The following is a 22,373-nucleotide window of genomic DNA, read 5'->3' on the forward strand; positions in this document are numbered from 1 at the left end:
TCTTCCCTGTGGTTTGGATTTAGTCCTTTAAGATTCAAGTCCTTTGTTGGAGCACCCAGTTGGCTGAGCCTGGGTCATGCACCTGTCTGCTAACTCTCAAGGTGGCAAAAGAGAATATTTGCCTTTAGGGTATTCTGTAGTTGAAGATCAGCCTTCCTTTCCACCAAGACCACAAAAATAGAGACTAGCTTCCCTAATGGAAAGGAGCTCAGATACTGAGTGTCCAAAGATGCAGTAAATGACAACTGTCAGAGAATGTTACCCCAAATATTACACCAGAATATTTTCCACCCCACCTTCGCTTTTCTGATAGCCAGGGTTAGGACTAGGGTGAGGAGAGGGAGGTGCCTAGGGTGTGACATGTAAGGAGGCACTCACTCTCAGGCTCATGCAAATGCCTCCTTAAATGTCACCCTTTAGGTACCTGTTGCACTTCTCACTTCACCCTTGACCCAGACCTGCCAATTGCATCCTGCACGTCACCTTTGCAGCACCCACTGCACCTGTACTTAACCTTTGCTTAGTGTTCATCTTCATGATAGACTGTAACCTCCATGAAGACACAGACCATGACTGATTGATTTTCTGTACCTGGAACAGAATCTGGCATAAATTGCATAGTCAACCAATATTACTTGAGCAATTGATGGGCTAAATGAGATATATAACTAGTGTAAAATAGACAGCAGAAATGGCCTCACAAGAAACTTCTTTCAGGTTTATTCACATTAGAAGAGTGCTTGATACGCAATGAGCACAGAATGATACTAAAATATATATTAAAAATATAAGATGAGAAACTTAACAGAAATATGTGGTGGTCACGTCCATCACTGTGATGGTCACCAGTCAATGATTTCATTATCAATGAGTAGATTGAGAGTTGTGCCAGGTGTGGTAGCTCATGTCCGTACTCCCAGCATTTTGGGAGGCCAAGGTGGGCAGATCACTTGAGGTCAGGAGTCCAAGACCAGACTGGCCAGCACGGTGAAATACTGTCTCTATTTAAAAAATACAAAAATTAGGCTGGGCACGGTGGCTCACACCTGTAATCCCAGCATTTTGGGAGGTTGAGGCAGGCGGATCATAAGGTCAGGAGTTCCAGACTAGCCTGACCAATATGGCGAAACCCCGTCTCTACTAAAAATACAAAAATTAGCCGAGTATGGTGGCATGCACCTGTAATCCCAGCTACTCAGGAGGCTGAGGCAGGATAATTGCTTGAACCTGGGAGGTGGAGGTTGCAGTGAGCCAAGATCGTGCCACTGCACTCCAGCCTGGGTGACAGAGCGAGACTTCGTCTTAAGAACAAAAACCAAAACCAAAAATTAGCCAGGAGTGGTGACGTGTGCTTGTATCCCAGCTACTTGAGAGGCTAAGGCAGGAGAATTGCTTGAACCCAGGAGGCAGAGGTTGCAGTGAGCCAAGATCATGCCACTGCACTACAGCCTGGGTGAGAGAACAAGACTTCATCTCAAAAAAATAAAAAAAAGTTGTGCTTTCATAAATTAGGCAACATTTTCCTTCACTGTCTGGTATTCTCATTTAAAAGCAAGGATACGGCTGGGCATGGTGGCTTACGCCTGTAATCCTAGCACTTTGGGAGGCTGAGGCGGGCAGATCACTTGAGGTCAGGCGTTCGAGACCAGCCTGGCAAACATGGTGAAACCCCGTCTGTACTAAAATACAAAAAAATTAGGCAGGCGTGGTCGCAGGAGCCTGTAATCCCTGCTACTCGGGAGGCTGAAGCAGGAGAATCGCTTGAACCCACGAGGTGGAGGTTTTAGCGAGTGGAGATCAGGCCACTGCGCTCCAGCCTGGGCAACAGAGTGAGACTGCATCTCAAAAAAAAAAAACCAACAAAAAACAACAAAAAAAGCAAGGACACATGGTAAGTTGCTCAGTCTTGTGTATTAATCAGATCAACTACACGTATTTAATGATTTTTAAATAAATATTTTGGCAGGGTGATGTATCAAGAATTTAGTGTAGCAATTACCTCATAATTTTTCCTCATTTTATTTGAACAGACATCAGCAAAAAGAATGAAAAGATATTTTTCTATCCTATTTTTGGAAAGTAAGTCAGGACTTTGTGTTCTAAATCCTGGCCTTCCTTTTCTACTGGGGAATTGAAACTGTGTGTGTGTGTGTGTGTGTGTGTGTGTGTGTGTGTGTGTAGGTCAGGGATTGCCCTGAAGACAACCCTTACCATTTTTTATTCGGGAGGACTAGGCACAAAGAGGGCAATTAAATTGTGTGGTTTCCAAACACCGCATGTTCTTGCTCATAAATGGGAGTTGAACAATGGGAACACATGGACACAGGGACGGGAACATCATACACCCGGGCTTATTGGGAGGTGGGGGGCAAGGGGAGGGAGAATATTAGGACAAATACCTAATGCATGCAGGGCTTAAAACCTAGATGACAGGTTGATGGGAGCAGGAAACCACCATGGCACATGTATACCTATGTAATAAACCTGCACGTTCTGCACATGTATCCCAAAACTTGAAGTAAAATAAAATTTTAAAAAGCATAAAACTTTTGGAAGAAAAAAAATTGTATCATTTCAGGAGAAGTGAGATGAGGAATTTTAGCTTCAAGGGCAAGAGAGAGGAATGTCATGGCATCTAAGGGTGTTGAATTTCCTCAGAACTGGGAGAGGAGATGGGGGTTTGGCTCCAAGGGAGTTTGACGAAGCACCCCAAGGTAGCAGGTGCTGAATGGAGTTGCCTGCATGGAAGGCAGTCACTGTGAAGGCAGCCACTGTGGCCATAGTCCTGGTAGGAGCAGCAAAGGTCTCGATGGCTGTGCTGGTGGTTGGTGGAGATAGCCACGGTGAAGAGCAATTTTCCAGCTGCCCAGAACTACCCAGAGGGCTGGGCGTGGTGGCTCATGCCTGTAATTCCAGCACTTTGGGAGGCCGAGGAGGGCAGATCACCTGAGGTCAGGAGTTCGAGACCAGCCTGGCTAACATGGTGAAATCCCATTTCTACTAAAAATACAAAATATTAGCTGGGCGTGGTGGTGCGTGCCTGTAATCTCAGCTACTCGGGAGGCTGAGGCAGGAGAATTGCTTGAACCTGGGAGGTGAAGGTTGCAGTGAGCCAAGATCATGCCATTGCACTCCAGCTTGGGCAACAAGAGTGAAACTCTGTCTCAAAAAAAACCAAAAACCAAAAAGCAAAACAATAACAACAACAACAACAACAACACACACACACACACAAACTACTCAATGAACAGCCAATGGAGTCCATCAGCAATATCCCAACCATGAAGAGCAGGGAAATAAAGATCATCATCATGGAATAAGGACCAGATCCTTCCCCATTTCCCAGAACCATGGGGTCTTAGTGGGATCAAGTGGAGGATGGCATGAAATCCCAATAATAACTGACATTGGACATCTCACTAACTTTGGCAAGTAGTGTCTTGGGGCTGCACTTAAAATAAACAAGTAATTACAGCATTTCCTGAGGCTCGAGTGTGTGGGGCATTCATAGCTGGTATGTGACTGTTAATATTTTAATAAATTGTAGGATAAATATTCTCATTAGCATTTATTTTTTCCATGGAACACTGTTTGAAACAGGACACAGTTGGGGATATGCTGGCGTAGAGGATTTCTCTGAAATCCGGCCGCTCTAAAATAGCTGCATCACACTTTTATGCCAACTTGGTCCTCATATTTTCTTTCTCTGAGCCACCTACCCTTGCCTGGAAACTTTTCCTACCTCACTGGCAAAGGAAGGAGATGGTGTAAATGGATGGAAGTGAAAGATGTCCATAAAAGGCTGTGACTTTATGACTCTTATTTCTTTCATCTTTTTGTCCTATTATTAACCTAATAGATTAGTGGGAGGAGTAAACGAGATAAGGTAAAAATACCTGGCCTGTGTGAACTCCTTCCTGGGAACTTGATACTAGTATGAATAGTTCCCTACTCTCCCTACTGTGGAATTTAGGCTGCAGGGAGTGGGTGGCTTTTCAAGGACTTACAAAAGCAACTGCACAGATTCGAGGGAGTGGGTGGTGTCCAGTCTTCAGAACTGGCCAGGCCAGGCTGTACCCATGTGGGAGGCATTACAAAGGCTGAGGCTACAGTCTGTTCTAGTCTTGGTGGGCCCCAGGAGATACCAGGCAGCAATTATGGGCCAAGTTGGCTCTCTGACTAAGACTCCCCTCATCCCTTATCTCCTGGCCTCTTTTCCCCTAGTGGCCTCTGCTTCTTGGCCACGATGCTCCCCATACTTCCCTTAGCCTTGGCCCAGATCTCTTAGCTGAATAGAAGAATCATCAAGCAACTGTCATGTTCCAGAGTCACAGGATGTAGAGACCTGAGAGGAACAAAGGGACTGAGCTCACTGGAGCTCAGGATACAGCATTTGGAGATCTGAGAACAGATGCACATGTACACAGGTACTAAACAACACAGAAACACATGTCCTACATGTCTACATGCAAACTAATGCAAGAATCAATGTATGTACACATACACATTCAAGTACTCACACAAAATACATATAAACACACATAAAATATGCATAAATACATAAAATTTGAGTATATAAACACATGCACAAATCTACACATATACACATAAGTACACATAAACAAAATACAACACAAATATAAATTCAGATACTGAAATATAAATGTTCTATAGCAATTAAATCATCTTTTTCAATTTCTCCTGAAATGGTCAAGGCCATTTTTCTGAGTCATCACAGTACTCCCCGGGCAGTCCTTTGCAAACAGGGATTCCTAAGAGGGCTTATGAAATATTGAAAAGAGCTGTAGTGAGGAAATGCCTGGAACCTCCAGGTTGGGAACTTCTGGTCTAGTACAATAATAACACCACATACTTATATTGAAGTCAAGTATCAGGTATTGTTCTAGGTGCCTAATGTGTAATCACTCATTTAATCCTAACATCAACCCTGTGAAATATTATTGCCTCCATTTTATAGCAGAGGAAACTGAAGTTCAGAGAGGTTAACTTTTTTTTTTTGTTTTGAGACAGAGTCTCACACTTTTGCCCAGGCTGGAGTGCAGTAGTGTGATCTCGGCTCACTACAACTTCTGCCTCCAGAATTCAAGCGATTCTCCTGCCTCAGCTTCCTGAATAGCTGGGATTACAGGCGTGTCCCACCACACCTGGATAATTTTTGTATTTTTTAGTAGAGATTGGGTTTTGCCATGTTGGCCAGGTTGGTCTCAAACTCCTGGCCTCAAATGATCCGCCTACCTCAGCCTTTCAAATTGCTAGTATTACAGGCGTGAGCCACCATGCCCGGCCTTAAGTAACTTTTATAAGGTAACACAGCCAGGAGACTAACTCCAGAATATAGGCTTGTAACCCCTCTGCTATGATGTCTCATTTCAATACTGAGCCCTGTAGATGTTGCATGACACGCTAAGGACACATGGTAAGTTGCTCAGTCTTGGACCAAATTGTATGCCTGGCATGTTCATCACACTGCTGGATAGCACCCCCAAATTCAGTCATCCTGGTCAGCTCCGTTACACACCAAGCAAGTCCTCATGAACACCTTTAGTGACGTTAAACACCAAGAAGTTTACAGCGCTCCCAGTGGAATTCAAAATAAAACAACACTCAACTCTGAAATAAAATTTTACTTCTGTGAAACGATACAAAACATTCCTGTCTGCTGAAATTAAAGGGGGTTTTTTAGATTTTCTGACTTTGTTTTGGCCCATGCCTTGCCGGTGCCCTGAGCCTGGGCAGGTGCCCAGTCCTCCTATTGGGCCATCCAGCCCTGATCGCAGGTCCCCCCTCACAGCTTTCTGCCCAGTGTATCTCCTCCATGCCCAACCCCATTGCCCATTTTCTCCAAGCCCTAATCCCTGACACAACAGAGAAACTTGGCTTCGTTTTCACTGAGGCTGTAGAGGTCAAACGCGCTCAAGCCTCTAAATTCCCTCCTCCCTTACCTGGAAACAAAGAAATTGTAACTAAAATGTATAGAACACTTACTACCTGCCAGGCACTGTTTTGAACTCTGGATAGGCACTTATCACTTAAAGGTCACAATAAACAATGAGCCAGTAATATTATCTCCAAAATTGGTTAAACAACTTGCCCATGGTCACTGCATCCATAAGGGTGTTTAGCAAAGGGAATCTTTTGGCTGTTTGGAAGTTCAGAGAATTCCTAGAGCGAGGCTTAGAAAATGGGTAGGAACCAGGGAGGAAGAGCAGGAGGAGCCAGAGTGAAAAATCACCCCATGGACCTGGTCTAGTGAGGACACAGCTGCCACCAAACGCCGTTGCTCAGGACCCTAAACTCTACCCCTATTTGCCCTGCTTCCCTATTGCCCCTGGAAACTGGATATCATAATGGGCTCCTTTGTTAAGATAAATTATCTACTGTTCCTTCTTCCTGGAATCTTGAGCACCTGATTCAAAAAAATAGGATGGAGTCATCTGATTGGCTGAACCTACCCACGTGTCCATATTCTAGTTGCAGGGAAGGCAGAAAAACAACAATTGAATGTTTTGCAGCCTTGAACTCCAAGACTCAATCGATCCTCCCATCTTGGCCCCCTGAGTAGCAGGGACTACAGGTGTGTACCACCACACTTGGCTAATTAAAAAAATTTTTTGTAGTGATGAGGTCACATATGTTGCCCAGGCTGGTCTGGAACTCCTGGGCTCAATCTAGTTCCCACCTTGGCCTCCCAAAGCCCTGGAGTTACAGGGACTTGGGTTTCCTCCCCACTAGATCACTTCTCATAGCCTTACTCAATGTATAAGTTATTTCTTATCTATAATTATTTATTAAAGTAAGTTATATTTATTTATTGTCTACAGATATTTATTAAATGTTATTTAATATTTAATGTCAGGTATGTTAGAGATTGCTAGAACTCCACCCCCCCATGTATCTCTTTCCCTTCTTAATAAGACAACCCCTATATTTTAGCTAGAAATGGTGGCCTAGAATAAAGAAAATATTTCCAGCCTCCCTTGCAGCTGCGCATGATGGTCTGAATGAGCTCTGGGAGGTGGACAGGATTGGAAGCAAAGGGTGCAACTTATTATTATTATTTTGTGGAGGGACGGTGTCTCACCCTGTTGCCTAGGCTGGAGTACAGTGGTGCGATCTCAGCTCACTGCAACTTCCACCTCCTGGGTTCAAGCCATTGTCCTGTCTCAGGCTCCTGAGTAGCTGGGATTATGGTGCCCACCACCATGCCTGGCTAATTTTTTTGTTGTTGTTGTTTTGTTTTGTATTTTTAGTAGAGACGAGGTTTCATCAGTTTGGCCAGGCTAGTCTCGAACTCCTACCTCAAATGATCCACCGAACTTGGCCTCCCAATGTGCTGGGATTACAGATGTGAGCCACTGTGCCAAGCCAAGGGGTGCAACTTCTGAGTGGTGTCCTTAAAGGGAAGGGTGTTGCATTTCACTTCCATTGCTCCTCCTTTCCTGATGGCTGGATGCGAACTTGATGGTGGGAACTGGAGCAGCTCATGGTCATCACATCATGCAGCCTCTTGAGGATGGCAGAGCATCAAGCCAAAAGGAACCTAGCTCCCTGCTGAATGGTGAAGCTGTCACACTTAACTGCATACCCAGACTTTTACATAAAAAAGAAATCCATGTCTGTCTTTTGGAATCATTCTTGACTGGGGGGAATATCGGTTAAAACAGCTGAATAAGTATCTTAATACACCAGGTGATGTTATGGGTACTGGGGTTATAAGCCAGGTTTCTGACATTCTAAGTGGAGAGACAAAGATCAAACATGTAAAATAAAATTTAAAAGAATAGATACATATATGAAGATCATAAACCAAGTTATTACAGTCCGGAGTGACTGCGGGTTGGAGTTACCGTTATCTAAGGTGGCCAGGGAGAGCCTCTACAAGGAGGTGACATTTGAGATGATATGGAATGATGAGCAGGAGATTTTCATGGGAAGATTTGGAGAAAGAGCTTTACAGGGAGAACAGATGACAACTGCTAAGGCCCTGAAATGGAAACAAGATTGGAAAGTTCAAAGTTCCGAAAGACATTACACACGTGTATCCTTCTGTTAGAAAGCTGAGACACGTGTATCCTTCTGTTAGAAAGCTGAGAATAAGTAATTCTCATTTAATTTATTTTTAAAAATTTTTTTATTTTTATTTTCGAGGTGGAGTTTTGCTCTGTCACCTAGGCTAGAGTGCAATAGCGTGATCTCAGCTCACTGCAACCTCTGCCTCCCAGGTTCAAGCAATTCTCCTGCCTCAGCCTCCCTAGTAGCTGGGATTACAGGCGCCCGGCTAATTTTCATATTTTTAGTAGAGACAGGGTTTCACCATGTTGGCCAGGCTGGTCTCGAACTCCTGACCTTGTGATCTCCCTGTCTTTGCCTCCCAAAGTGCTGGGATTACAGGTGTGAGCCACCGCGCCTGGCCTGTTTAATATAATTTTTAAGATTTAAATATGTTTTAAACATTTATAGGCAAAAAATATATTTTAAAACAGAATATAATCATGGAGAACAATATTGTCACCAAGCATGACAAGACAGTTAATATAATAACAGCACTGAAGAGCTCTTGCAAATCAGCAAGTACCCAACAACACCCCAATAGAATTGTCCAGATATCTGACTAAATAATTCAAAAGGAAGAAATAAAAAGACAAATACATGTGTTGAATAAATGTTCTTACTATTTATCAGAGAAATGCAAAGTAATTTTTAAGTTAAATATTTCTTGATATGTATTTATTATGTATTAATTAATTCCTTTGTGGGTCTCACAGGCCAAATGGCTTTAATTGGCCTGTCCCTTTACTGGCACTGGTACTGGCCAGTTTCCCACACTCTCATCTTGTGCTTTGCTGAGACATCTGCTACACACTGTCCTTTGGCCTGGATGACCTCATATAAATCCCCTCCTGTTCTAATTCACTGCCCACAGCCCTGCTGATAAAAGCAAAGCTCATCTCTGCCCTGCTGCGGGGAACCCTATTTCCTTCCCCTGCAGCTCAGCCGCCTCCTCCTCTCAGGTCTGCCAGCCATGAAACTTCTTTACCTGTTTCTTGCCATCCTTCTGGCCATAGAAGAACCAGTGATATCAGGTAACATGAGCCTTTCTCGGGGGTCTGGGCTTCCCGTCTTTCCCTTCCCTCTCACTGTGGGCCTCATCTGAAGCCTTTCCTTCTCTCCTGCAGCTTTGGGAGGTTTCCCAAGATCATCTCAAGTCAATATCTCTCTCTGATTCTTTTTTGCTAGAGTGGTGGGATGATAGATGTTTGGAGCATCTGGCGCTTGAGGGCCAGGGTGGTATCCTGGTGGGAGCTTGGGAGAGGTTTGAGGGGCAAAGCATGGGTGCAGGTTGGGGACTTGTTGAGGACTTCGGGAGACTAGAGTGGAAGTTGGGGTGAGTTGTGATATGGAGGAAAAACCTTGGGATCGGAGTGATAGAAGGAATATTAGGATGAGCTGGAGGTGAGGAGCTGGGCTTCCCTGATGGTTTAGGGCAGAGTTGGAGACAGGATGGGATTTGGGGTTGAGTGGAGCTGGTGTTGGGGATTAGGCTGGGGGTGGGCTGAGGCTAGGAGTCAGTGCTGGATGCTGCAGGGTGTTTGGGTTCAGCTTGTTGATGGGATACTGCTGGGAATTGAGGTTAGTGACTTGATTAGATTAGGGTTAGATTAGATTAGATTAGATTAGGGTTTGGCTTGGAGTTGGGGCTTGGGGGCATTGAGTTGAGTAAGGCTGGGAGTTCTAATTAAGGTAGGCCTGAATAAGTTTAAGTTTGAATTGGGTTACTATAGGGTCAAGGAAGATTGGATACTGGGATGAGGCTGGAGCTGAGGCTTGTTGGGCTTATGTTAAATGGGGTCAGGCTATTGATAAGAAACAATGTCTGTGTAATGTGAGTGAATCCTCTTTGTTCCCTAATATTACAGGTGATCATGTCCTTTTGCCTTCATTCCTAGCTCTGCTAGGTGGGACATTAATTAGCTTCAGTTGATTCCAAAGTAAGGAGTAGGAAGTTGGGGGACAGGAAGACAGAAGGGTGAGAAGTCCAAAAAAGGCTCTCCCGAAAACTTTGGAGTTCTTGGTTGGAACCATTGTCTCAGTTCTTTTCCCTCTCAAGGTCTCTTCTCTCTTTTCCTGGGACTGGGTCTAGCATTACTCACTCAGCTGGCTTTCTTCTCTTCTTCCCTGTCCTGCTGTTCCTCCTCTGCCTTCTCTTTTCTCTCCACTTGAGGGATACTAACATCTGCTTAATTGTTGTTCGTATGCCCCAAAGTAGAGTGTTGGATGGATGGACACTGCCGGTTGTTGTGCAAAGATGGTGAAGACAGCATCATACGCTGCCGAAATCGTAAACGGTGCTGTGTTCCTAGTCGTTATTTAACAATCCAACCAGTAACAATTCATGGAATCCTTGGCTGGACCACTCCTCAGATGTCCACAACAGCTCCAAAAATGAAGAGAAATATAACTAATAGATAGAAATGACTTTGTTTCAGGTTGCTTAGGGTCCACATTTCATTAAAACTCACAAATTTGTTTCTGGTGTCTGTCAATCATAAGGAATGATACTTCAAATGGATTGAGGGTGGGGGGATGGCAGGGGGAGGTGAAGAGGTAGTCGAGAGAAGTCACTAGGGCTGGGTCATAGTGATGGTGTGATCATTACAGTCTTGAAGATGATTTCTCCATCTACCAGCTGCAGGAAAGGCTATTGAGTCAGGAGTGGACTGGGGAGAACATGGTGGGAGCTGAGAGATTTAAAGGCATAGCAGATGCCTAGAGAGTTGGAGAATCCTTAGACTGGGAGAGTTGGTCTATCTTGAGAGTGAATGGGATGAGGGCGGGTAGGGCTGGATATAATCCAAATCCTTGGGGTTCTAGAGAAACCAGCTGATGCTTTCTGGTGCTCAAGAGGCCCAGCACCAGGGGTTAGAAGGTGTCTAAGTACTAAAAAAAGATAAAGCACATGATTTGCTTATTTATATATGAATTTGTTCATTATTCATTTTTTCCATTCTTTCATCGATTCATTCATTCATATTCACCTCAGCTCTGCCACTTACTACTGGCAGACTCTGCATATAAACCTCCCAGAACTTCATCTTCCTCCTCTGTAAATTAGAGCAATAGTAGAATTTATTTCAGGATTGCAGTCAGGATGAAATGACATAATAATGCAAAGGTAAGCACTCAACAAATGTCATCAGCTATTGTTCATTGCTTTATTCAAGGATTTATGAAATATGAGCTGTGTGCCTTCCAACTGTGTTAGACTCTAAGAGAGACAGAAGCCTGTCTCATTTGAATTGGTACTTCAGCCGGGGAGAAGACTCACTCGTGGGGAACATTTAAGAATCCTGATTGGGAATCTAGAGGATCTGGGTGTCTTCCCAGGCTTTATTATCTCAAGTCCTATTCCCTGGGCCCCATTTAACCAACACAGTTAGTTGTTCACCCTGAACTGTGTCCTCTGCAGTGAGGCCAGGGACCAAGAGTGCTTGGTAAAGCATGGCGCATGGCATAGAGACAGACAGAAGGAGTTAATTATCATCCAGGAAGACTATTTGCTCTCAGCTCAATATTTCTGCTCTTAGACTCTGGAAAGAGGGGCCTCTCCTCTGGCTAAGTCCCTCCTCATGGGGTGAGGAGTTGCTGGGGGCAAGGGGAATATGCCCACGAGGAGCCTCTGCCCGCCCTCCTCCCTTTCTGGGCCATGCTTTGAGTAACTGGGTCTTGGGATTGCCTGCCCAGAGAAACCTTGTGCCTGCTTCAAGGAGCTGCAGGGGCCTTTCCTCAAGGTCCCTTCCTGGAGGGTGGGGCCCACTGGGTGCCAACCCCTAAGCAGGAGAAGCATCAAGGGATGCTCTTGTTTGCAGGGTCTGTGGGCAGAGCTAGGGATGGATGAGAAGAGAGGTGAGCTGTGGGCTGGGCAGGCTTCCCTCGGAATGCCATGTTCCTGCATGGAGTTCTGAGGAATCGGAGAATTATAAATTCAAACCTGACCTTTCAGGTCATTATTAAGGGCTATCTCGTAAATGAGGATAGATCTATTTTATGTATTCTTTTTATTAGCTTGATTAAAACATTTAAGTATGCAGACAAAGGACACGACACAGTAGCCTTCATTTGCCTTCTTGCCTCAGGACCTGCAAATGTTAGGGTTGTGCCTGGTATTGGATCCTGCTCTGGCTGATGATCCATTTCTTTTAAAAAATTATTTTTAATTCACAAATAATAATTGCACATATTTATGGTGTACAGCGTGATAGTTCAATACACGTATAGAAAGTGTAACCATCAAATCAGGGTAATTAGCATATCCATCACCTCAAACATTTATCATTTCTTTGTATTGGGAACATGCAAAGTCCTCTTTCTAGCTAACTGAAAATACACAATAGGCTGGGTGCAGTGGCTCACCCCTGTAATCCCAGCACTTTGGGAGGCCGAGGCGGGTGGCTCACCACAAGGTCAGGAGTTTGAGACCAGCCTGATCAACATGGTGAAACCCTGTCTCTACTAAATATAAAAATTGAACCAGGCATGGTGGCTGTAATCCCAGCTACTTGGGAGGCTGAGACAGGAGAATCACTTGAACCTGGGAGGCGGAGGTTGCAGTGAGCTGAGTTTGCATCACTGCACTCCAGCCTGAGCAATAGAACAAGACTCTGTCTCAAAAAAAAAAAAAAAAAGAAAATATGCAATAAATGATTGTTAATTACAGTCACCCTACAGAGCTATGGAACACTAGAACTTATTCCTCCTATCTAGCTGTGATTTTGTATCCGTTTAACCAGCCTCTTCCTATTCTCCCTTCCCGCTTACCCTTCCCAGTCTCTGATAAACACAATTTTACTCTCTACTTCAATGAGATCCACATTTTTAAGCTTCCACATATGAGTGAGAACAAGTAATATTTATCTTTCTGTATCTGGTTTGTTTCACTTAACATCATGCTCATCTATGTTGCCACAAATGACAGAACTTCATGATTTTTTTGTGGCCGAATAGTATTCCATTGTGTTTATGCAAACTTTCTTTATCCGTTCATCTGTTGATGCATACTTAGATTCACAACCTATTTTTCAGGCCACTTCAGAGGCAGGAGCTGCATAATCTTTTCACAGTTTTGCTGCGTCTCTGGGAGCTGGGACACTTAGGCTGCCCATGAGAGCTACCTGTGCCCCGAGGCCCGGGGTGAGACCATCAAAAATGGTTCCTCACTGGTCTCCCTGCCCCCAGGTTTTCTCTGCATTAATCTCTATTATTAGAGGGATTCTTGGTAGGAAACTTCTCTATGTCATTCTCCCGCTTAGATTTCTTCCTTTGCTCATCACCACCCAGGGTCCAGACATTCAAAGCCTTCACATGGTGACCTGGTTTCACCTCCCATGACTGTCCCTCACAGACCTTCTCTTCAGCCACCGGAACCCTCTCGCCATCCTCTCCTGCCCCCCACATTGCATTTGTTCATGGCTCCCTCCGGCTGGTCCCCAACACTCAGCTCACCTCTGTGATGAATGCCTTCTCATCCTTCACAGCTCAGTTGATGCTCCCACCCATGAAAGTCTTCACATAAACTCTGTCTTACTATCTGTCTTTTTTATTTTTGAGACAGGGTCTTGCTTGGTTGCCTAGGATGGAGTGCAGTGGTGCGATCATGGCTCACTGTAGCCTAACCCTCCCAGGCTCAAGCAATCCTCCCACCTCAGCCTCCTGAGTAGCTGGGACTACATGTGTGCGCTACCATGCCTGGCTAATTTTTCTATTTGTTTTTTTAGAGACAGGGTCTTACTATGTTGCCCAGTCTGCTCTCAAACTCCTGGGCTCAAGTGATCCACCTGCCTCAGCCTCCCAAAGTGCTGGGATTACAGTCATGAGCCACCACACCCAGCCCTGTGTCATGATTTTTTTAATAATTACAATAGCTATAATAATAGTTCTCATTGACCTTTGCTATGTGTCATTTCATTCTTACAACAATCCTCTTATTAACCCTATCTTACTTATTAGGAAACTGAGGTCCAGAGAGGTGACATAATTAGCCCAAGTCACTCAGTATTAAGATAAAGCAGGGAATCAAACTGAGTTTTTGTTTTTTTTTTGTCTTTTGTTATTTGTCTTGTTTCCTTGATACAAAGTAGGTACTAAACTGTCACTGAGTAATGGCAGACATTGGATTATCACTTGATTCTGGGCATTCTACGAGAAAGGAACAATTCTCAGGGAATCCTAAAAATGAGGCCTGAGTAGAGATCTGGAGTAGAAAAAGGATTTTTCATCTGAGAAAACAGTGAGGCTTGAGGTGATATCATTCCTTGCCTCTTTTAGACTTTCTTCACTGTCCATCTAGCAGAATAATAGTCTTGTCTAGCAGTTTGTTAATTTGTATTCCTGGGGTCTAAGGCAGAAATGTTTATTAATTGTATTGTGGATTCACATTCATTCTGATTAAGGTGAGAGCAGTAGCTTTTTTTTTCAGTTTTATTTTCTTTTATTTTTGAAATTTACAATAACATTGTCTAAATTCAGTTGAGATGGTGTCTTCTGGTGTCTATATTTTACAAAAATAGAAGGCAGAGAGAATTGACTCAGGTTAGGTTGAAAACAAAAAGAAAAGAATGATAATGATCATTATTGTTCTTATCACTCGCATGAAGTGAAATGTAAACAGTGGAAAAACTCTCTGAACATTAGAAAAAATTTTTAAAAATTTGTGTTAAAAGTCTACATTTTACGTATTTAGGGAGGGTAATGTCAGAGTGGAGGGATCTCAGCTGATCCTAATTAGCACACTTGTAGACTAGAGGACACTTTTTCCAAATTCCAATTTTCAAATTGCAGATATCTGCTTAAACTTAATGTTTCATACTGTGGTTGTGACTCACCTCTTATCCACTATGATTTGATTTCCCATACCATATCTATTATTCCTTCACTTCGATTCTCAGATCTTCACATAAGAACTCTTTTCTTTCTTCTTACAGTTTAATTTTCTGTTTTTGGTGAATTTTTTTATCTTAAAAATTGTTTTATTTTTAATTTTGTGGTACATAGTAGGTGTATATATTTACGGGGCACATGAAGTAGTTTGATACAGGAATTCAGTGTATACTGATCACATCAGGGTAAATGGGATATCCATTACCTCAAGCACTTATCTCTTCTTTGTATTACACAAAATCCAATTATACTTTTTTAGTTATTTTAAAATGTACGATAAATTATTGTGAACTGCAGTCATCCTGTTGTGCTATCAAATACCAGATCTTATTCATTCATATATATTTTTAAAACCTTGTAATTTACTCTTAAGAAGCTCCTGTTGGTAATCAAGTCTCTCAGTGGGTTTACTTTTGAAAATATCTGAATGTATCCTTGTCTATGGTATTAGTCCATTTTCATAGCGCTATGAAGAAATACCCAAGACTGGGTAATTTATAAAGAAAAAGAGGTTTAATGATTCACAGTTGCCCATGGCTGGGAGGTCTCACAATCATGGCGGAAGACAAAGGAGAAGCGAAGGCACATTTTACATGACGGCAGGCAAAAGAGTGTGTGCGGGGGAACTGCCCTTTATAAAACCATCAGATCTTGTTGGACTTTATTTATTTTTGAGACGGAGTCTTGCTCTGTCGCCCAGGCTGCAGTGCAGTGGTGGGATCTCGGCTCACTGCAAGCTCCGCCTCCTGGGTTCACGCCATTCTCCCGCCTCAGCCTCCCGAGTGGCTGAAACTATAGGCCCTGCCACCACACCCAGCTAATTTTTTGTATTTTTAGTAGAGATGGGGTTTCACCGTGTTAGCCAGGATGGTCTCGATCTCCTGACCTCGTGATCTTCCCGCCTCGGCCTCCCAAAGTGCTAGGATTACAGGTGTGAGCCACCACACCCGGCCTTTTTTTTTTTTTTTTTTTAAGACAGAGTCTTGTTCTGTTGCCCAGGCTGGAGTGCAGTGGCACGGTCTTGGCTCACTGTAGCCAGGCTCAAGCGATTCTCCTGCCTCAGCCTCCCAAGTAGCTGGGATTATAGATGTGCACCACTATGCCTGGCTAATTTTTGTATTTTTTAGTAGAGACAAGGTTTCACCGTGTTGGCCAGGCTTGTTCGAACTCCTGGCCTGAAGAGTCCCGTCCGCCTCGGCCTCCCAAAGCGCTAGGATTACAGGCATGAGCCACAGCGCCTGGCTAGATCTCATGAGACGTATTCACTATCACAAGAACGGCACAGGAAAAACCTACCCCCATGATTCAATTACCTCCCACCGGGTCCCTCCCATGATATGTGGGGATTATGGGAGCTACAATTTAAGACAAGATTTGAGTGGGGCCACAGCCAAACCATATCATCGGTTAAGAAAATTTTAGCTAAGTATACAATTCTAGCTTGAACCGTAATTTCTCTCAGCACTCAACATTTCTTTCTCTGTTTACTGGCTCTTTAAAGGCTAAGGAGAATTGGATGTCCCTTTTCTAGGTTATCACTCTGTCTCCAAACTGAGTTCTGATTGACTTCACAAACTGTCACTCTTAAGAAGTTATGACACGTATTATGTTATTGTGTAATTATTTGAGTTATTGTCCCCTTTCCACCAATCCCCCAAACACACACATATTAGGTGGAAATCCTTAGGGGCTGAGATGATGTTTTATTTACATCTCATGCCTGACGTTAAGCCCAGTGCTGGGCACGAAAGCGATTTAGTGAGTGTTTCTTGAATATGAATAATGAATTCACAAGTGAAAGCATGAATGGATCCGGTACGGGCACAAACGGCTGACTCCAGATTCCAGGAATCTGGGTGGAGAACTTTCTGGGCTGGAGGGAGCAGAGGACCACAGTGTTAGGTATATGTGGTTCTGGCTGGCAGGGTTAGCAAGGATGCAGAGGAGTTTCTGGGTCTTGCTCAAATGATAATTTAAAACAACAATAATAGTTAACATTCATTTAGTTCTTACTAGGTGTCAGTCCCTTGTTGCTTTCTATGTATTCAGCCACTAATCCTCAAAATTCTAGGGGTTAGGTATTTTTCCAGTCTACACTGTACATATGAGAAAAGGGGTAGCACAGAGAGGCGCAGAAACTTGCCCCAGGATACACAGCAAGTAAAATGGGAGCTGGGATTGGTCACCTAGGGGTTCTTGTTTTTAGATTTTGTTTTTTTTAATCTCTCTATAGCCCCTTAGGTTATTTTATTTATTCATATTTTAACTTTTTATTTTGAAATAATTGTAGATTCACAGGAAGTTACAAGAGAGAGGCCCTGTGTACTCTTCACCCAGATTCCTCCAATGCTTAGATTTTATATAACCATACTACAATATGAAAACCAGGAAACTGATATTGGTACAATATATGTGTATACTTCGATGACATTTCATCATGTGTAGATGTAACCACCATCATGATCAAGCTGCAGAACTGCTCCATCACCACGAAGATCTGCCACCTGTTGCTCCTTTAAAGTCATACCAGCCCTCCTCCCTGTCCCCACCCACTGTCACTATGCTTAACCCTTGGCAACCACTAATCTGTTTTCCCATCTCTATAGTTTTTTGTCACTTGACATTGTTGTGTAAATAGAATCATATGTGAGGGTTCGTGATTGGCTATTTTTTTTTTTTTTTTGGCTCAGCATTATGCTCTTTTTTTTTTGAGAGAGGGTCTGGCTCTGTCACCCAGGCTGGAGTGCAGTGGTGTGATCTTAGCTCACTGTAACCTCTGCTTTCTGGGCTCAAGCGATCCTCCCACCTCAGCCTCCCCAGTAGCTGGGACTACAAATGTGTGCTACCACATGTGGCTAATTTTTTATTTTTTGTAGAGATGGGTCTTCGCCATGTCACCCAGGCTGGTCTCGAACTCCTGAGCTCAAGTGATCTTCCCGCCTCAGCCTCACAAAGTGCGGGGATTACAGGCGTGAGCACAGTGCCCAGCTAAGCAGCATTATGCTCTTGAGATCCATCCACACTATGTGTATCAATAATTCGTTCCTTTTAGTTCTGAGTATTTCTAGCCATTGCATTAATGCAAGAAAAGGAAATGAAAGGCATGCAGATTAGACAGGAAGGAATAAAATGGTGTCTACTTGAAGATGTCATAATGGTTTATGTAGAAAATCCTAAGAAATCTACAAACAAAACAAAACAAAACAAAAAGCAAAGGCAAAATATCTAAAACTAATAAATAGGTTCAGTAAGGTCACAGGATACAGGGTAAACATACACAAATCAATTGTATTTCTATATAATAGCAATGAACATGTGCACTCTGAAATTAAAAATATAATACCATTCAAAGTCACTCCAAGAAAATAAAACACTTAAGTGTACATCTAACAAACTATGTACAGAAATTATATGCTGAAAACTATAGAATATTGATAAAAGAAATGAGCTAAATAGATGAAAAGACACACCATCTTCGTATCTTTAAGACTCAAATAACAGATGTTAATTCTCCTCAAATTGACATATGTATTTATGTCAAAATCCTAGCAAGATTTTTTGTAGATATGGACCAGATTATTCTGTCTATACCTTGCCTAAAGAGAAATCTGCAAAAGAATAAGAATAGCTAAAACAAATTTGAAAAAGGATAAAGTTGGAAGAATTATTTTACCAGATTTTAAGACTTATTATATAGTAATAGTAACTGAGATTGTGTGGTCTTGGTGGAGAGATGGGTACATCAATCAATGGAACAGAATAGGGAACTCAGAAATAGCCTCATAGAAGTACAGCCAACTGACTTTTGACAGAGGTGCAAAAGCAATTCATTGGAAGAAAGGTCCTTTTCAACACATGATGCTGGAGCAATTGAACATCTACAGGCAAAAAAAAAAGTCTAAACCTAAACCTCACACCTTTTACAAATATTTACTTAAAATGGATCATAACAGCCAGGCATGGTGGCTCACACCTGTAATCCCAGTGAATCAGGATGCTGAAGCAGGAGGATCACTTGAGCCCAGGAATTCCAGACCAGCCTGGGCAACATAGCAAGATCCCATCTCTACAAAAATAAAATAAATTAGCTGGGTGTGGTGACACGTGCCTCTAGTCCCCAGCTACTCGAGAGGCTAAGGTGGGAAGATTGCTTGAGTCAAGGAGTTTGAGGTTACAGTGAGCTATGATTGTGCCATTGCACTCCAGCCTGGGCAACAGAGCAAGACCCCATCTCTAAAGAAAATTATTTTTAAAAGATTATATATTTAAATATAAAATGTAAAACTATAAAATATCTAGAAGCAAGTATGGGAAAAAACATTCAGACTGAGTGTTTGGTGAAGAGGTCTTAGATACAAAAGAACAACCTAGAAAAGAAAGAGAATCAATAAATTGGACTTACTCAAAATTTTAAACTTTCACTCTGTGAAACACCCTGTGAAGAGGATGGTTGAAAAGACAAATTACAACAGGGCAAGATTATTTTCAAACCATATATCTGACAAAGAACTTGTATCTGGAATATAGAAACAACTCTTAAGACTCAACAGTATTTGTCGGGCGCAGTGGCTCACGCCTGTAATCCCAGCACTTTGGGAGGCTGAGGCGGGTGGATCACAAGGTCAGGAGATCGAGGCCATCCTGGCTAACACGGTGAAACCCTGAACCAGAAATGATAGTGAGCCAATACGTGATCCAACCTGGGAAATTCCATTCACCAAAAAAAAAAAAAAAAAAAAAGCACCTGTAATCCCAGCTACTCAGGAGACTGAGACAGGAGAATTGCTTGAACCCAGGAGGCGGAGGTTGCAATGAGCCGAGATCGTGCCACTGCCCTCCAGCCTGGCGACAAAGCGAGACTTCTTCTCCAAAAAAAAAAAAAAAAAAAAGACTCAACAGTAATAAACAACCCAATTAGAAATGGACAACAGATATGAAAAGACATTTCACTGAAGAGGATATACAGATAGCAAATAAGCATTTGAAAAGATGCTCAACATCATTAGCCATTAGGGAAATGCATATTAAGACCAGAATGAGACACTACTACGTACTTATTAGAACAGCTAAAATTAAAAATAGTGATTTTCCAAACTTTTTCTTAGTTTAGGCCCACTCATCCTCCATTATTTTGTCTTTTGATGACTTCTGACAAATTAAAAAAATGTGTCCAGGCTGGGTGCAGTGGATTTTGGGAGGCTGAGGCGGGTGGATCACTTGAGGTCAGGAGGTCAAGACCAGCCTGGCCAATATGGTGAAACCTCATCTCTACTAAAAATACAAAAATTATCTGGGTGTGGTGGCGTGCACCTGTAATCCTAGCTACATGGGAGGCTGAGGCATGAGAATTGCTTGAACCCGGGAGGCGGAGGTCGCAGTGAGCCAAGATTGTGCCACTGTACTCCAGCCTAAGCAACAGAGCAAGACTCTGTCTAAAAAAAAAAAAAAAGTGTCCACCTTTCATCTGCCAGATAGACATTTGTTCCAAATTACCTATTTTATTATTGCTAGAAGCAACAGTATACAAAAATCTTTATTTAGTCCATTGTATTTTTAAATGTTCCTGTCATTTTATCGAAAATTTCACCTGTTATCAGGTTGATCCTCTTTAATTTATAGACTATAGCGATTTTCAAAACCATTTCCTTCTGGGGAGAAGTTGTTAAATAAAGAAACACATGGTCTTAAAGAAAAAATCCCAAACTCCTAAGAGACCTGGGAACAACCAAAATGGCCCTCAGCAGACACATGGTTAAATAGACTGTACTACATTCATACCGTGGAATATTACTCAGAAGTAAAAGGAATGAACTATAGATACACATAACTTGGGTGGCTCTCAGTTCTGTTGATTGTCTTTTTTTTTCATTAAAGTTGAGATTTTCTCAGTTCTCAGTATGATGAGTAATTTTTGCTGGAACCTGGACGTTTTTGGTATTATTATGTTATAAGATGCTGGATCATATTTCAATGATCTTTGTTGGCTTGTCTCCTCTGATACGGCTCTGGTGAGGACAGTGGGGTGCTGCCTGGATACTGCCAGGTGGGTGGAAGTCCAGGTGTATTTCCTCTGGTACTGCCTTGGTTGGGATGGGGAGGGATGTTCTGTTCCCCGTGTGGCCTCCAAGTCACATCTCAGGGAGTGGTGGCCCTGTTACTACTGTGTGGTGGTGAAAGTCTTGACTCTGCACTAGGTCCCCTCTGTCACCACCCCATCAGGGAAGTGGAGGGAGGGATGCCTTCTTCCCACCAGATAGGGGAAGTCGAGGCTCCCCACATGATTCCTACCGACACTGCATGGTGTTGATGGGCCTTGTGAGCATCCAGCAGTGATAATAGTCCCCGCTCCCTACTTGGGTTCCACTGTGGGAGGTTACACCTCCTTACAGTGTGGAGAGGGCAGAAGTCGAGGCTCTCCACGTAGCCTTCTTTGGTGGATGTATGAGTGGGAGTGTAGTTTTGTCTTTGGTTTCTCCTGGAGCGGAGTGGTTATTGTCTAAAATGTTCTTTCTTGCTAGGTTGACCTTTCCTGGTTCTTTGGCTAGAGAGAGGAGACTTTTCTTGGGACTCTATGTCTGCACTTGTTTGGTTTCCAGGTTGTCAGTCTCTCCAGCACAAGTCTGGGATCGATGAGGCAAAAAGAAAACCCAGGGAATTCATGGCTGTGTCCTTCCTTAGGTACTGAGGTCCCTGCCTTGTTCTTCTTTACTTTACCTTTCAGAGTGTACACACACACACACACACACACCCAGGGTTATAAACTGAACTTGGCAGGACAAATAGAGAAAAAGACACTGACTCTTTTTTTTCTGGAAGTAGAAGACACTATTGTCCTTTAGGTTTTCTCCCCGCTCCCCCTTTAGGTTTTTATCATGCTTCCCGACTTATCAGATTTATGTCACTCTTAGGTGAATTAACTATTTGTATTTTTTTTCTTTTGCCAGGCAAACACCACATCCTTCGATGCATGGGTAACAGTGGAATTTGTAGGGCCTCTTGCAAAAAGAATGAACAGCCCTACCTCTATTGCAGAAATTATCAGCACTGCTGCCTCCAGTCCTACATGAGGATAAGCATTTCCAGCAAAGAGGAAAATACCAACTGGTCTTGTGAGAAGCAGTGGCCAAGACTACCTTGAGTGCTGGTGATTACCATTCTCAAGCTCTCTGGGCACAGAGGCCTGCTGTCAACCCCCCTCATCAAAATTCGTGTACTTGCTACCCTTGTCTGTCTTTGGTCCACTGGAAATCATAGTGAGAGACTGGGCTTTGCATGGTGACAATGTCTGTCTCATTCTGGATGAGCCCTGTGAGAGAGAAGGCTGGAAAACTGGGGAAACAATTACCGAGAAGCTAGACAAGCCAGTGAGGAAGGGGGAAGAATGAATCGAATGAGGGAGGGTCGAAGGGTTTAGGCAG

The 22,373-nt window shown here is 43.1% G+C and overlaps 1 protein-coding gene across 3 annotated transcripts; it reads left to right on the top strand.

Annotated features, from left to right (window-relative positions):
• Positions 1-8,870: 8,870 nt before the first annotated feature.
• DEFB119 (defensin beta 119) lies at positions 8,871-22,173 on the top strand. Of its 3 annotated transcripts, none has more exons than XM_032142384.2 (2): positions 8,871-9,104; positions 21,900-22,173. In XM_032142384.2, exons 1-2 carry the CDS (start codon positions 9,044-9,046, stop codon positions 22,091-22,093), a joined length of 255 nt encoding a protein of 84 aa, XP_031998275.1. In that variant the 5' UTR covers positions 8,871-9,043; the 3' UTR covers positions 22,094-22,173. The 3 variants fall into 3 exon arrangements, with proteins under 3 accessions (XP_031998275.1, XP_031998273.1, XP_031998274.1); XM_032142382.2 differs by lacking the exon at positions 21,900-22,173 and adding an exon at positions 10,286-10,548; XM_032142383.2 differs by lacking the exon at positions 21,900-22,173 and adding an exon at positions 10,289-10,548.
• The last annotated feature ends 200 nt before the right edge of the window (positions 22,174-22,373 follow it).

Source organism: Hylobates moloch, unplaced genomic scaffold (genome assembly GCF_009828535.3).
Source record: "Hylobates moloch isolate HMO894 unplaced genomic scaffold, HMol_V3 SCAFFOLD_21, whole genome shotgun sequence".
Lineage (NCBI taxonomy): Eukaryota > Metazoa > Chordata > Mammalia > Primates > Hylobatidae > Hylobates > Hylobates moloch.